We start from the raw sequence: 16,984 nt of genomic DNA, 5'->3' as shown, positions 1-16,984 counted from the left end.
TATCTAAATAGCTTAAGAGGAAAGCAAAGGCAAGGATAACATAGTATTGGATTAACTGTCTCATTCCAAAGAAAAAAAGGCACATATATAAAAAAGATATATAAATTATATAAGAAAACAAAATATCTTATTTAATGCATGCCAAAGTAATCCCAGGGCTAGTAGGACAGGAGCGTGGATGCAAGCAGCCCGTGGGAGTGTGAAAGCCTCCCGCTCGCGGGAGCATTGTAGTTGGCGTGAATTTCCTGCAGTTCCTCTCTGTTATGTGATACCGGGAGCCTGAATGACGCCATATTCTGGCTCCCGGCATCACAAAACAGCGCACTATCACAGCAGAAAGCATTCAGGGGAGCAGAGAGGAACTGCAGGAAGACCCCACCTGGACCCCAGGTGAAGCATTCACTCCAAAAGGTAGATGCTAATTAAAATGAAAATGTCAACTGGTGAGTGTGTGAGAAAATGTATATGTGTGTCTGTCTGTCTTTGTGTTTGTATGAGTGTGTCTGTCTGTGTGTGTGTCTGTAAGTGAGTGTATTTGTTTAGGTACCTGCCCCCCCCCCCTCCAATTGCATGAGAGAGAGGTGGTTTTACTCACCTTTTTTTTTCCACGCTGTGCCAGTTTCGCCATGGCTTGTCCTGCCTCCATGGCTGAGATCATCAGTCTTTATGATCTCAGCTAAGTCGATGCTTTCCCATAAGAAGGCATAGGGAGGATATTGCGAATGCGCAGCAAAACACCAAGTTGTGCCAATCAGCATCTCCTCATAGAGTTGCATTGAATAAATGCATCTCTATGGGGAACATTTAGTGCCTCCATGCAGAGCGTGAAGACGCTGAATGTAGGTGCTTCACACTGTGCAGCACTGACCCAGGATTCTCTAGTGGCCATCTGAGTAAATGTCACTAGAGGTATTACTAGGTAGCAATGTAAACACTGCTTTTCCTCTGAAAAGTCAGTTTGCATTAAAAAGCCTGCAGGGACAGGCTATAGACACAAGCACAACTACATTAAGCTGTAGTGGTTATGGTGACTATAGTGTCCCTTTAAGAACTGCATTTTTCTCGTTGAAAATTTAAATTTGTTAGTTTAAAAAAAAAAAATTGGCTTCTGACTTATTTAGTTGACTCCTAGATTTCAAACAAATGTGTCAAGCCCATTTAAGATCAATTGAATCTCTATGAAGATTTGCTTCATCGACTGCCAATTTGCAACTGATTTTCATTCCTTTGTTTGATCCAAAACCAATTATGCAGACCAGGCAAATTTAACACCACCTCCGGGTTAGCCCCCCCCCCCCCCCCCTCATATTAATAATTTTAACAAAAGATTATTCCATTTGTTGGATAAGGTTAGATCAACTAATGTTTGTTAGATCTACTTTAAAACATGCAATATTAACAATCTTTTTTTTTTTTTTGGAGGGGGGGTGGAGGGCTAACCCAGGGGTGGTGCATTGTACCCAGACAATAACCCTAATGATACAGGCTGTTGGGCACATGGGGCGTGGCAATAACACCATTTGCATTACAGACAATGTCCAAAATGGGAGGTCTCATATAAAAACAGGCAAATATGTCCAAAGAAAGGGTGTGTCATCCTGAAGTGAATACATGCACTTTTGAGGCACCTATTGTGATGCAGTGGCATTATGATTATTTGGTGACATTGTCCCCAGCCCCAGGATGGTAAGACAGGAACACAGATTTGGGACAGTCCCACCGAACCATGCACATTTGGACACTATGGCTGTTTCAGTAAAGCGAAGATTGTTGGAAAACATTTGTAAGCCATGCAGGGCAAGTATTTGGACGCTCCTAGTTTAGAGCCTCACATATGGAGTGTGTTGTTGAGTATGACTGCATATTTTCCATTCATACTGTTTAGAAATAAATCACTTCTTCTCCCCAAAGAATCTCTATATTGCACAATTTATATTACTTGTACTCTCCGTGGAATAGCTCAGTTTGGATTTCAAATTGAATATTGGTGTGGAGGTTGGGTCTGTTTCTTTTAAGATTAGATTAGTAACAGAAGGATTATTAATTGTGCTGCTTGGGAGCTGACTCACTGACCAGCTGTTGCAGTAATCTCTGGGGTAGTAACTAGGGACTACATGCTTTGTCATAGATAGTGATAGGGAAAACTATCATTTTCATACAGAGTTCGTTGATGAAAGGAAGTCATGGAGTTTCTGTGGCCCACATTTTCTACTCTGATCCAAATATTCTCTTCTGACAGAAACTGGTTAGCTTACATTTTACTTCAAATCCTTCAGTATTCCAACTCCCATGATGCTTAGCTACCCTATAGCATGTCTGAGCCGGTTGACTAGATCCATCATGTTTTCAGGGACACATCATTTTGTCATAGTTATGATAATGCATGAAAAGGATTGCCCTGCAGTATGTATAATGCATATTTGGAATTATTCTTTATTGCCTAATTCATCTTATACATCGTCTTCTGAATTCTACATACTACAGGGCTACCCTTTTTATGTGCTGCCGTACAGTGTGTACATGTGATATGTGTCCCGGAAAACATGGTGGATCTGGTCACCCTGTGTTTGAGCATCAAGGAAAATGGAGCTCAGAAACATCTGAGTGCCAGTATTAACCATTACTGGCATAGGTTATTGGTTGGTGAAAACCAAGTCATATACTGTACAAAAGTTATCTAGTAAAGGTAAACAATACTGTAAAAAACATTTTTTTTTTTATTGAATGCAATATTTATATAGAATGATATGGAACACAGACTAAGCTAATTTGTTGTTATTTGAGCTCAGTAGATGAATTGTATCATGACCCCTTTGCGGTTTAGACTGCTTTAGAGAGCAGTAGTAGAACATGCAGATTCCAAGTTTGCTACTGAGACCTGCCAAGTTCATGTGACAGCTCTAGACCCTTTTAACGTCTTTATAAACATTGGTTGACAGGGACTCAGAAATCTCCATTTTACGCTTTCGGCAGTTGTACCAGGAGTGTGTATTTATTTTTGAGTGGGCCGGAGGAACCCATAAGTGGGAAAGGTTTTGAAAACCTGATGGAAAGTTCAAGAATGCAAATCAATAGTTACTGAGTATATGTTTTTGTGCCAGAAAACATAAGCAGTGAAAATATATTCCTCACATGCAATACACTTTCATATCTATAGCTGCTGCTGCGAACCTTAGGAGAATACGCATTAAAGTCATAATGGATTCTTGCTTGGTTGGCAGGGGCGGCAGTTTCTGAATTTTCACACAGATAGGGCAAGTTTTAGCTGAGTTGTAGCAAACTTGCTAAAATTCAAGATGGAGTAAACAAATCTTTCTAATGGCTTTTTATTGGTTAATGTTCTAAAGAGCCCTGTGCTAGCCAGAAGTTGCAGTTGCTGTATGTTTTATTACATAAAAGGAAAAGATATGTTGCTCTTTCAAACGGTCCATTTCTTTGCCATTCATTTTGTATTGATTTGATTTTACAATTGCGAACATTTTGTGTGGATTCATATAAAAGGGCTGAATATAATATATCTTAATTATTTAGAGACATCTTGGAGCACTCTATTACTCTATTCTCTATGCACACACCGATCACTGTCAATTACTGATAGCGCTGTCATATTAGCAGGAAGTGCCGGCAGATTTGCAGTTCTGTATGATGTGGTTGTACGTACATTTGTGGCATATTGAAAGATTCATTAAAACAACATATCCTGATGTTGTGCTAATTAAATTGCATATATAAATATATATTGTGTATATATATGCAACTTTATTATAGAAGATGTGCAGTTTTTGGTGGTCGCTGAGGACTGTGCAAGTATTAGTGCAGTACCACAATGCTAAGTGTGCATACAGTGCATTAATCCTATAGAATGTAAGCTCGATTGAGCAGGGTCCTCTTCAACCTATTGTTCCTGTAAGTTTATTTGTAATTGTCCTATTTATAGTTAAATCCCCTCTCATAATATTGTAAAGCGCTACGGAATCTGTTGGTGCTATATAAATGGCAATAATAATAATAACAGACACCAACAGTACTATGGAGAGCACAGGACTACGTTTTCCATTTGCAGAGAAGGCACTTGTCCACTAGGGGGCACCTGTTTTCAGCACATTTTTGAAACTGACGTGGCTAATGGGGAGAGGGGGAGATAAGTACCAGCAGCCTTGGCCAGTGTCCTCTGTAGTCCAGTCACCCTGCTATGTTTGATATCAGACCTGCAGGAACAGTTATAGAGGGTGTAAAACTCAGTGCCGTCCCAGCTCCAAGCCTTTCACACAGGAAGTGCAGGAAGAGCAGTAACAGCACCAAGTGATTAACATTATATAATACCTACTGCAGCTCTGTTATCATAGGAAGGTGAATGTGCAAGAAGACATATGAGGGTGAGTACATTGCAAATAACCCTTAAAGCTTCACATGCCCTAAACATCCCTTTCCTTTACCCCTAATGTAGCCCCTCCCAAAAACCTAAACAAACCATTTTCTTAGTCTCAAATTTAAGCACTATATTCAATCCTTTACATGATTAATTCTAGCTTTAACTCCTCTTAAACACTGAACACCCTATGTACCCCTATACTAAAACCTAACCCAACTCCTACACTCCTCTTAAATACTGAACACCCTATGTACCCCTATACTAAAACCTAACCCAACTCCTACCCTAAACTTAATTCTAAACACCCCTTATGCCACCATAACTATGACTCCTCTTAAGATTTTGTCCCTTTATCAAACACATAGGGTGTTTAGTGTTAAAGGACTAGTTAGATTAAAAACAAAAGAAGGAAGGTATGTAGAAGAGGATAAAGGTCTAACTGACTGCCTCAATGAATATTTTTGTTCAGTATTTACAGATGAAAATAAAGGAAAGGGGCCTCAGTTAGGAAAAAGGACAAATTAGTAATTTGTTACATGTGAGTTTACAGATGAAGAGGTTATATTTCAACTGTCAAAAGTAAAGACATATAAGTCAATGGAATCTGATGCTTAGTGGTGTGCTAGCAAAACCATTAACAGATTTATTTAACCAATCATTGTTAACAGGAGTAGTCCCAGAAGATTGGAAGTTAGCAAATGTTGTGCCCATTCACAAGAAACGTAGTAGGGAGGAGTCGAGCAACTATAGGCTAGTTGGACTTACTTCAGTATTGGGGAAGTAATGAAAACCATGTTAAAGGGTAGGATTGTTGAACATCTAAAAACACATGGATTTCAAGATCAGAGACAACATGGGTTTACTTCAGGGAGATCATGCCAAACTAATCTTATTGATTTTTTTGATTGGGTAACTGAAATAATAGATCAGGGTGGTGCAGTAGGCATTGCTTACCTTGATTTCAGTAAGGCTTTTGACACTGTTGCACATAGAAGGCTTATCAATAAACTGCAATCTTTAAGTTTGGATTCCAGTATTGTAGAATGGGTAAGGAGGTGGCTGAATGACAGGAAACAGAGGTTTGTAGTCAATGGAGTATATTCAAAGCATGTCACCAGTGGGGTACCTCAGGGATCTGTACTTGGACCCTGTGGGTTTTAAAATGCGCCTGCCTATTGAAGTCTATGGCGGTTTGCCCGTTCGCGAATATTTTTATTAGTGATATTGCAGAAGGTCTTGATGGTAAGGTATGTCTTGTTGCTGATGATACTAAGATATGTAACAGGGTTAATGTTCCAGGAGGGATAAGCCAAATGGCAAATGAGTTAGGTAAACTAGAAAAATGGTCAGAGTTGTGGCAACTGACATTTAATGTGGATAAGTGCAAGATAATGCATCTTGTACGTAAAAACCCAAGGGCAGAGTACAAAATATTTGATAGAGTCCTAACCTCAACACCTGAGGAATAGAGATGTCGCTAACATAAAATTTTCCGTTCGCGAACGGTGAACGCGAACTTCCGCAAATGTTCGCGAACGGGCAAACCGCCATAGACTTCAATAGGCAGGCGCATTTTAAAACCCACAGGGACTCTTTCTGGCCACAATAGTGATGGAAAAGTTGTTTCAAGGGGACTAACACCTGGACTGTGGCATGCCGGAGGGGGATCCATGGAAAAACTCCCATGGAAAATTACATAGTTGATGCAGAGTCTGGTTTTAATCCATAAAGGGCATAAATCACCTAACATTCCTAAATTGTTTGGAATAATGTGCTTTAAAACATCAGGTATGATGTTGTATCGATCAGGTAGTGTAAGGGTTACGCCCGCTTCACAGTGACAGACCAAACTCCCCGTTCAACGCACCGCAAACAGTCCATTTGCACAACCGCAAACTCCCCATTTGCACAAGGATACCAAGCTAGCCATGTCCCATTCCTTGTCCTCACTGATGTCATTGAAAGTCTCTTCCTCCACCCAGCCACGTACAACACCAAGGGTCCCCGAAAGGTGACAACAAGCCCCCTGTATTTTTTATTTTTTTTAAATGTACACTACTGTTACACCAGATATGAGTTGCACTGGTGTGACACTGTGCCCTGGCAGGCTCTGAAACGCACACATGTGAAGGAAACTGACTGCTATTATATTACAGTCAAAAAAGTTTTTTTTTTTTTTTTAAATGCAAGCTATTATGACACCAGATATGAGTGGTGGCACTGGGCAAGTGGGCACAGTATACGCTGTGAGCCTAAAACACACGCTGGCAGGCAGGAAACTGCAATTAGCTTACACAGAAAACAAAACAAAAAAAAAAGCAGACTGATGTTCTAGCCCTAAAAAGGGCTTTTTGGGGTGCTGTCCTTACAGCAGAGATCAGATGAGTCCTTCAGGACTGTAGTGGACACTGAATACACTAGCCTAGCTATTGATTTCCCTATTAAATAAGCAGGAGCTACATTGTCCCTCCTCTCACTAAGAATGCAGCTTCCGGGGGGCGGGGCCTAGCTGTCATGGAGGAAAGACGCACTTCGTGTGAGCTCCCTCAATATCTCACTTTAAGCAGCTATCAACAAGCGAATTTCACCCCAGAAGGGGATGGCCCAGCAATGTTGCTCCTACCTGACCGACCCGACATGCTTAATAGCGGTCAGCAACTCGACAGTCTTACTTACCTCCGCGTGGCAAGTGTGGCCTGGTGCTCACCGGGCGGGAGAGGCGGCCGATCTCCCGATCCTGGGATGCCAGGAGCATCTACTTCCCAGCAGGAGCTTCGTTACCCCCCCCCTCGGACCGGTGGGGGTTATCCCGGTCCACCCCTGAGAGGCTGTCTGGAGCTAATGGACGCGCAGAGCACAGCCACCCAGGCTGGCATACTCATCTGCGACTCTCCCAATATGGCGGCAGCCGCGTGTCCTCCTGGTACCAGCAAAGCATGGCAGGATATTGAGTCTAAGCTGGACAGACTCTTTAATCAATTTTGGAAGCAAATAACAAGCAGGAAGCCCCAACAAGCGCCACCACAGCCCCAACAAGCTCCACCACAGCTAAGCGAGGCAGTCCCCATTAAAATCCACCAACGCAAAAGGCGTCGAAGACGGGACCGGAGGCACAAACAGAAATGCAGAGCCTGCCCCACGTCAAGTACTCGCCTCCACCTTAAGCCACCACAATCCCGCACCGGACGTGAAGCACCACCGAGATAGATCCGACCACCCGACAAAACAAGCTTCCACCACCTCAAGCCGCGAACCCGGCCCTCAGCCAGAGACTTGCCTTTGTTGTTCCAGGTATCAGGGACTCCCAGGGTCTGCACCTGGTGCCCAGAAGGGATCGGATGAGCACAATCAGTAAACAGCAGCCTGCCAAGCATGTCCCACTAAAGCGATCCTCCACACCATGCCTTTGATCACATTAACTGCTCTCTGCACATTAACTAATCGTAAAGTAGCAAGCGTTTAAACATTTCATTATTTCACCTCCTAAAGAGTTTATTGTCGTAGTTCCTTACATGCCTTTACATTAACCGTTCATGTATTATGCTATTCACTAGTCTCATCTCATGGGCCGACTCACACTTGATTTATAACTAGTGGTGGAGCTGCTGATATAAATACACAGTTGATAACGTGCAAGCTACACCCTAAACATGACAGCCATCTTTCACAACAATGTACTGCTATATACTCATACCTGCTATATACTCATACCCTCAGTGCAACTAGCCATGATATACGCACGTTCAGCCTAGCATGCTCAAATATAACACACTTCTGTCTAAAAAAAAAAAGAAAAAGAATGCAGCTTCCGAATGAATCTAAAATGGATGCTGTCCAGGAGGTGGGAGGGTCTGGGAGGGAGGGTCTGCTGCTGATTGGCTGGAATGTGTCTGCTAACTGTGAGGTACAGGGTCAAAGTTTACTCAATGATGATGAATAGGGGGCGGACCGAACATCGCATATGTTCGCCATCCGTGGCGAACGCGAACAAGCTATGTTCGCCTGGAACTATTCGCCAGCGAACCGTTCGGGACATCTCTACAGAGGAAAGTAATTTAGGGGTAATTATTTCTGATGACTTAAAGGTAGGCAGACAATGTAATAGAGCAGCAAGAAATACTAGCAGAATGCTTGGTTGCATAGGGAGAGGTATTAACAGTAGAACGAGGGAAGAGCTCATGCCATTGTACAGAACACTGGTGAGACCTCACTTGGAGTATTGTACGTAGTACTGGAGACTGTATCTCCAGAAGGATATTGATACTTTAGAGAGAGTTCAGAGAAGGGCTACTAAACTGGTTTATGGATTGCAGGATAAAAGTAGAACAGTAGAACGAGGGAAGAGCTCATGCCATTGTACAGAACACTGGTGAGACCTCACTTGGAGTATTGTACGTAGTACTGGAGACTGTATCTCCAGAAGGATATTGATACTTTAGAGAGAGTTCAGAGAAGGGCTACTAAACTGGTTTATGGATTGCAGGATAAAACTTACAAGGAAAGGTTAAAGGAACGTAACATGTATAGCTTGGAGGAAAGACGAGACAGGGGATATGATAGAAACATTTAAATCCATAAAGGGAATCAACACAGTAAAGGAGGAGACTATATTTAAAAGACGAAAAACTACCACAACAAGAGGACATAGTCTTAAATTAGAGGGGCAAAGGTTTAAAAATAATATCAGGAAGTATTACTTTACTGAGAGGGTAGTGGATGCATGGAATAGCCTTCCAGCCGAAGTGGTAGAGGTTAACACAGTAAAGGAGTTTAAGCTTGCGTGGGATAGGCATGAGGCTATCTCAAATATAATATAAGGCCAGGGACTAATTAAAGTATTTAGAAAATTGGGCAGACTACATGGGCCAAATGGTTCTCAACTGCTGTCACAGTCTATGTTTCTATGTTAACCCTCTCAAGGGGACACAATAGATTTCTGTATCAACAGGCACCTGACATTTAAATCCAGCCCTTAGAGAGCAAGATCTAAATTTATAGTGAGAATATATATATATATATATATATATATATATATATATATATATATATATATACACACACACACACCTTCTTTATTTACATCAAGAAAACAAGGTCCAGGGAGATTGACGTTTCAGTCCCCTGCTGGGACTTTCATCAGGATAAACAGATATGTATGTGTGTATATATATGTATAATAATCTTAGTATCTAAAACAGGAATTATTTTATATATATATATATATATATATATATATATATATATATATATATGAAATAGAAAATTGCGGTGTGACACCCGGGTGTGTCCTGATGAAAGTTCCGAGCTAGGAATTGAAACGTTGACTATTTGTGACAATAAAAATAATTGCTTACAAATCCAGGAGTGCTGGCAATTTTCTATTTCCTGCATACAAGTGTGGTTTGGCACCCGGTATCATTTAGCTGGAGGTAGGAATGCAAAAGTCTGCACTGTGTTATATATATATATATATATATACGCACATTTTATTATTATTTCTTTAATTATGTTTTTGTTTTTTATACCTATATGCAGAGTTCTATAGCACAAGTATGGATTCCGTAATATCAGAATTCCAGTTCCAATAGGGTGTCATATTTAGGCAGTTAAAGTGCCATGGGAATGGTAGTTATCAGTGGTGTAAGGACAGAGGATAATATGTTAGCCTGCAGCAAAGCTTAAATGTTTTCTTTGTATATAAAAATAATAATACAAAAAAATCCCCTTATTTTCAAGATGTTCTTTCCCTTTAATGCTGTATCCTGTGGTCTTCAAATGAAGACAGTATAAAAAAAAATAAAAAAATCCACTCAGCGAATATCAGATCACTGTAAATTTATAAAAAAAAAAAAGAAAAAAAAGAAATGCAGAGTTCAAATGGATTTGTAATCTCGTCTGTTAAATATTCATGTGGTGAATATCTTATCTGTAATTTTTTCCCCTCTGTTGAAGGGATTTAATTTACGTTGTACTTTTGATTTTGGAGAAGCTCCTGTCGGTTAAGAGATTTTCTCTTTTGTGCACTTGTAAAGTTAAAGTAAAATGTATAAGCCTTTTAAAGATATTATGTCATGTAGGTGTGCCTGAAATATATTCTAGTCTCCATTGGCTAATTGGGAGGTTTGAGGGGAGGGCTTCTGAGGCTAAGCTGTAATATTGAGAGCTGGCTAAGGGATTTCTGTGGGATTGCCCATGTAGTTGCAGCTGCTTCTTGTTCTCACATACAAAACTGCACCTCAGCCTAACACAGATCCAATAGCAGATTACTGAAACAGATACTGCAAGACAGGCAATCACAGGGACTCAGAGCGGCAGAGTTCTCCGCTGGGTGAAATCTCCTAGGTGATGTGACAAAAAAGCCTTTGGGGGAAATAATTACTATGAAAAGCAGGATTTTAGGGATGTTAATGGACACAGATGGATCTTTAAGAAAGACATTGTGTATGTCAAAATGTCCTAGCATTGGAGAAAACATTGACTAATCTTAGTATCTAGAAGGTGGTTACTGAGGAGTCTAAAATCTAGCATCTTAGAGTTTATGATTGTAGATAAGGGACAGTGACAGAATCCACTGGGTGCTGGATTTAATGCTGAGACATGCGAAACAATAGCCCCGGGAACTGTGAGAAGAAAGATCATGGAAAAGTCAAGTAGTGAGGATTCCTCAATTCACAGGAGTCCGTCTGTGGACAGTAGAGACTCTGCTAAACCTTCTACCTCAGGCAGGGATTTCGGTAGAGGGTTTACAGCCGGAGCTTTCTTTGGTACCGCTGGATCTCGTACGCAGAGCCACGCTGGTGTAAAAAAGGACAAGTACACTGCACCCAAAGGGGGAAAATATGTGGTCTTTTATTTGGATCTATCCTTTGTTTTCCTTCTAGAATTTAAGAAGTGCAACATGGCAAGAGGCTGTCTGTGTTGTTTGAAATACATGATGTTCCTGTTTAACTTAATATTTTGGGTGAGTAACATTCTCTTTATATTCTATTTCCGTTACATTTTTTTGTTTCATGCTGTGTTGATGATGTACATTAACCCCTTAACTCGCCATGTGGGTACTCAATGCTTGAAAGTGGCTTGAAGGACCCTCTGGCAGGAAAGGTGTCAGATAAGGAATATAATGAAATTATTGATATGTATTAGTTGTATGTATGCATGTATATATTAACAGAAAAAAAAAATGTTGTACAGTAAATGCCGAAACGTAATTTCATGATATCGTGATATGGAATTGTAAAAGTTCTGACATTGCCATTTACAAGAACTAAGTTAAAGAATGGCTAATGAAACATAGACTGTGCATATGACTACTATGTACACTATATTGTTTGGATAATACAAATTAAATAAATAGATGAATTAAAGTTTTTGCACCTTTTATGGGTATTTGGATTAAATCAGCACTGATCTATCTCTTCTCATTTCGGAAAATGCATTGAAATCACAGCACAGTTGATAATAGGTTCTTTTTTAGTAATTACCGAATGCCCCCAGCAGGACTAAAGTTGTAATTGTGTGCGCAACCTCTGCCTTGATTTAGTTGTACCAATTATTGCAATAACATGAGGCAGAGGGGGAACGAGAAGAACACAGAGATAAGAGTGCTGTACCAATGCACCAGACATCACTGCAGATGATACCTGCAATCTAACAACGTTAGCATCACCAACTATCCAACATAGTCTGGACCCATTGAGAAAAAATGGAAGCTAAAGTTAACATTTTAGTTAAGAATTGGATTTTCAATGCAGAAGCTGAGCCTGTCAGCTCTCGGGTGACTGCCCTTACAGTTACTTATGAATAAAACATCTAATATTTGTACGTTTTTACATTAACCCATCTATAGCCCTGGCTTGCTTGGCAGAGCCCTGTATGACCTGTTTTTTACTCGAAAAGTTAAAACCTTCAAGATTATTTTCATAGTCTGTGGCACAAACCTGTAAGGTTGTTTTCTGGCACTCAAGAGGTTAACTCCAGGCAGCTCTTTCTCCAGTGCCTAGAAGGCAAGGCCTCTTCTATTTAAATCCTCTAGCACAGCAGCTTAGCCTGCTCACAGCTCTCCCTAATCAGAAGTAGATGAATGTGCTTATGCCGCATTATTAGTTAGTGCAAAACCCCCTATGTGGCAGTTTATATCATTGATTAAGCCTGTTTTTTTTTTTTATGCTGTGCACCTTCTGTATAAACTATATAATATATTCTGCTTCTGCAGCTCTCTAATATTTCGAGAAGAGAGTAACAGTTGGAAGGCAAGTTTATAAAATCAGATCTTATTGCAGCGGTTTCAAAATTCCTTTTGTTCCAAATAAGCTATCTATTGCTATTCTTCGTACCCTATGCAAACATTCTGTTTGTGGACATATTTATAGATATTTTTGATTGAGCTGATATGCAGGTTATAGACTAGGACAAGAAGAAGGGATGAGGTCTGGTCATATTCCCCTGGGACATATCCTACTTTATATCATATATAAGCAATGTTCTTATGGCATCTGTGTAACTAACAGATGGTTTATTTTGACACAGTTGAATTGCTAACCATGGTAAGCTTGGTATTCTGAAACAGTTCAAAATGCACATATTTTTTATTTCTTTCATTTTATTTATATGACATGTATATTAAACTGTATCACTACCAGTCACATTAAAATGGCATGAATTTAAAACTGAATTACTGAATGCTAAAACTAGCCAAGCTGTTATTTCTATGCTGCACAACCCTCTCAAATAAAAGTGTTGCATGTTCCACAGGATCAACAGCGCTGGGTGAACTTGGAATCTAGCCTTATATTTCTTGATATTCCTTAATTTTATTTGTAGTTACTATGATCACAAAGCATGTCTCTACGGACAGAAAGTGTAGCCACATGTAAATCACTCTGTTTTTCTAGAATATACTGAGGTTTAAATTTCAAGTTTCCTACTATCCTTCACCCTTATCAACAATTTTGTGAAACAGGGTCTGACCTCCAGAATTACACCCAAAGACCTTTATTAGAATCGAGAGTGGTGGTACTCAAAGATACTTTTATATCATCAAGGGTCCAGCAGACTAATTTGGACCGTAGATTTGCTTCTTCCTGTGGTATTCAATGACTTCAACAAATATAAGCAATATATAAGCAATATAAGTACATTTAATATTATAAATATATTTTATGATTACTTTTATACCATTAAATATATTTAGAATGCTTTTTTGGGACATTAAAAAAAAAAAAACCTCTTTCCTTGGTGACACGGTAGTCGGTTGCGATAAACACCATTGTCACTAACTATTTTAAAATAGAAAATTAGGATTACATTTTGGATAAGATATTGTCTATGGTCCACCATACAGCACATGCCTTTGGTAGAGTCTGGGATCCACCACTTTCCTATACTTCTGAAATGACTGTGCCGCACAAGAGATCACTATTTATTTATATATTCATAAAGCCAAGCTGTTACTGAGTTGTTGTTTTTTGTAAATAAACTATTTTGGCCTAAATTTTGCAATTCAGTTTCGGGTTCATCACCATTTTGTGTGTACTGGATTAAATATTGACCTTTAAAAAATGATTTGTTTTATGCATAATGTAATCCTACAAATATATCAAATTCCTTCTATCGGAGTTATTTACTAAAGTGAGAATTCAAAGTGAATTTCACATTTGAGGCCAGAGAAGACAACCTGAAAGCATAGACAAGACTTAGAGAATGTTTTTATTAAAGCTATATTGACCTTAAATATGAATTATACTTTGAATTCACACATTAGTGAATAACCTTGTACTTTTTTTTCTTTGCCAATGTATCATGATTTAAAGTTATTGTTCTATATATAAAAAGTTGTAAACCTTACACCAAGGGCCAGTATGAATATTAATTAGCTTCCTGTGCTGCCTTAGGGACACTATAAACATTAAAACACTACAGATCACTTTTGTTGTTATGTTGTCTGAGTGTTCTGACAGCATAACCTGGTTTATAATCAAACCATATAGGAATGGGATGGAAACCAGGGCTCTTCTTGGTGGAAGTAAAGGGTTATTACAACCATTTTTTGATTCATTTTTAGGGTAACAGAAACCCTTTTAGGCATTTGTCAATAAGTCCCCCTTTTCCGATAAAAACCTGTGAAAATGGATAAAAACATAACTTGAATCTAGCGCTGGACCAGATCAGTTCCTGTGATGCACATGCGGTCCACTGTAATGTGGGATGGGTATGCTGCACTGAGGGAAGGTGGCACAGAGAAGGGCTCTAGGAACAATTTTAAGGAAAGGGGAATTGAGGGAGGGTGGCATGGAGGAAGGGCTTTGTTTAATGTAATCAGGAGGAGGAGAGGGCTTTACTTGTGCACACACACGCGCACAGTGTTGTGAGCGTCAGACGTAATATTTTCACAGAATTTACATTAAGCACGTGTTCCAGGGTTGTAACTATCCCCTGGCATAAATGTGCAAATATCTTTGACTGTGCAGTGTTTCAAACTGAAATGAGTAACCTTTTAATATTTCTGCATTATGAATATCAATGTTGCCCAAGCCTGACAGCCTTAATTGACTATTCTCAGGGCAGGTTAGCCCAGTCCTCTCAGAAAATCATTGCCGTCCAGGGGAAAGCACAGGGACTCTCTAGGCAACATAACTACTACAGTGAACCATAGAACCTATGTTGCAAACATGCACTTTTAAAGGGACACTATAGTCACCAGAACAACTACAGCTTAATGTAGTTGTTCTGGTGAGTATAATAGCTCCCTTCAGGCATTTCCATGTAAACACTGCCTTTTGAGAGGAAAGGCAGTGTTTACATTGCCCCTAGGAACACCTCCAAGTGGCCACTCCTTTGATGGCCACTGGGGGGGCTTCATGGCTCAGGGCTGCACAGTAAGCCGCCCTGCCATTCAGTGTCCCCACGCTCTGCATGGAGACGCAGAATTTTCCTCATAGAGATGCATTGATTCATTTGAGAGGCATTGGCCCCGCCCCATGCTGATTTTAGCCACTCCAATGCTTTTGATGCTTTTGATGCTTTTGATTGGTCTAAAAATCGTCCATTTTGATAATGTCACAAAGGGGGCGGAGCCAACGTCGGCAGACCCGCGTGGCGCTGAAAATAAGATGAGTTTTAAACTTTTATAGTGGGGTTAAAGGGTGGGGGGAGGGGGGGTGCAAGCCACCTAAATGGTGGGTTTAGCACGATAGGTTCAGGAATACAGGTTTGTGTTCCTGACCGTATAGTGATCCTTTAACCCCTTAAGGACCAAACTTCTGGAATAAAAGGGAATCATGACATGTCACACATGTCATGTGTCCTTAAGGGGTTAAAGGACCTCTATAGTGCCAGGAAAACATACTCGTTTTCCTGGCACTATAGTGCCCTGAGGGTGCCCCCACCCTCAGGGACCCCCTCCCGCCGGGCTCTGGGGAGAGGAAAGGGGTTAAAACGTACCTTTCTCCAGCGCCCGGCAGGGAGCTCTTCTCCTCCGATCCTCCTCCTCTCCCCCCATTCGGCTGAATGCGCACGCGCGGCAAGAGCTGCGCACGCATTCAGCCGGTCTCATAGGAAAGCATTAGCAATGCTTTCCTATGGACGCTTGCGTGCTCTCACTGTGATTTTCACAGTGAGAATCACGCAAGCGCCTCTAGCGGCTGTCAGTGAGACAGCCACTAGAGGATTTGAGGGCTGGATTAACCCATTTAAAACATAGCAGTTTCTCTGAAACTGCTATGTTTATAAAAAAAATGGGTTAACCCTAGCTGGACCTGGCACCCAGACCACTTCATTAAGCTGGAGTTGTCTGGGTGCCTATAGTGATCCTTTAAGTTTTCCTACTTTTGCCAACATCTCACTATGTGTAAATCAGCTGCAGGCTGACCTTGGCCATCAATCAAATTACACAACAGGAATAGTCCGTTAACATTCTGATATTGCAACCAGGAAGTAAAGCCATTCATTAGTACAAAAATACATTTTAATCAGGACACATTGGATAAGTCAAAACAATGTTTAGCCAGATTTATATTAATTATTTTATCATACTAAAAAAAACAAAATATGATTATGATGTTAACTTATTTAACATGCAGCAAACATGGATGATAAATTATAGCTCACAAGAGAAGAACCCGGCGGAGCTGCAGGATAGAGGTCCCCTGGGTCCTCTCTCCCTCTCTCCCCTGCCGGCTGCCAGCATTACACTGCTAGCGGGCCAGAGAGGGAGATCTCTGATCTCCCCTCCGGTCTTGCAGAGCTGGCAGGGGAGAGGGAGGCACAGTACCCAGTTCTATGATGATTTAATCATAGCACCAGGAAAATATTGCCGCGGCACACAGTTTGGGAACCGCTGGGTTAACAGATTTGTACCTTATCCCTTTCTTTCTATCTTTTTTCTTATGCTTATTTTGGATTTTTGGTGATATTGCTGGTTTGTTTGTGATTGCTGAGAACCATCTGTTCCATCTTCTTACAGAGATTAAAAATGTCTGAGCTGAGCGTTAACATGCTTATGGCATTTAATTATGCTGAGAATTTGATCTATACCAAAGAACCTGAATGCTATTCCTGTTGAAGAAAATGGTGTAATTTAAAAATATATTTACTCTTTAATGATTAGATTTTCAT

General features: G+C 40.4%; 1 protein-coding gene across 1 annotated transcript in view; it reads left to right on the top strand.

Moving 5' to 3' along the window:
* Positions 1-10,569: 10,569 nt before the first annotated feature.
* Positions 10,570-16,984, top strand: part of TSPAN9 (tetraspanin 9) — a 147,368-nt gene continuing 140,953 nt past the window's right edge. The window contains exon 1 of the mRNA XM_063447791.1: positions 10,570-11,333. Within this exon, the coding sequence (XP_063303861.1) occupies positions 11,010-11,333 (324 nt within the window). The 5' untranslated portion in view covers positions 10,570-11,009. The remainder of the gene's footprint in view (positions 11,334-16,984) is intronic.

This window comes from Pelobates fuscus, chromosome 3 (assembly GCF_036172605.1).
Source record: "Pelobates fuscus isolate aPelFus1 chromosome 3, aPelFus1.pri, whole genome shotgun sequence".
Lineage (NCBI taxonomy): Eukaryota > Metazoa > Chordata > Amphibia > Anura > Pelobatidae > Pelobates > Pelobates fuscus.
The sequence above is the reverse complement of the archived record's forward strand: the minus strand, read 5'-3'. Positions and strand labels throughout refer to the sequence as shown.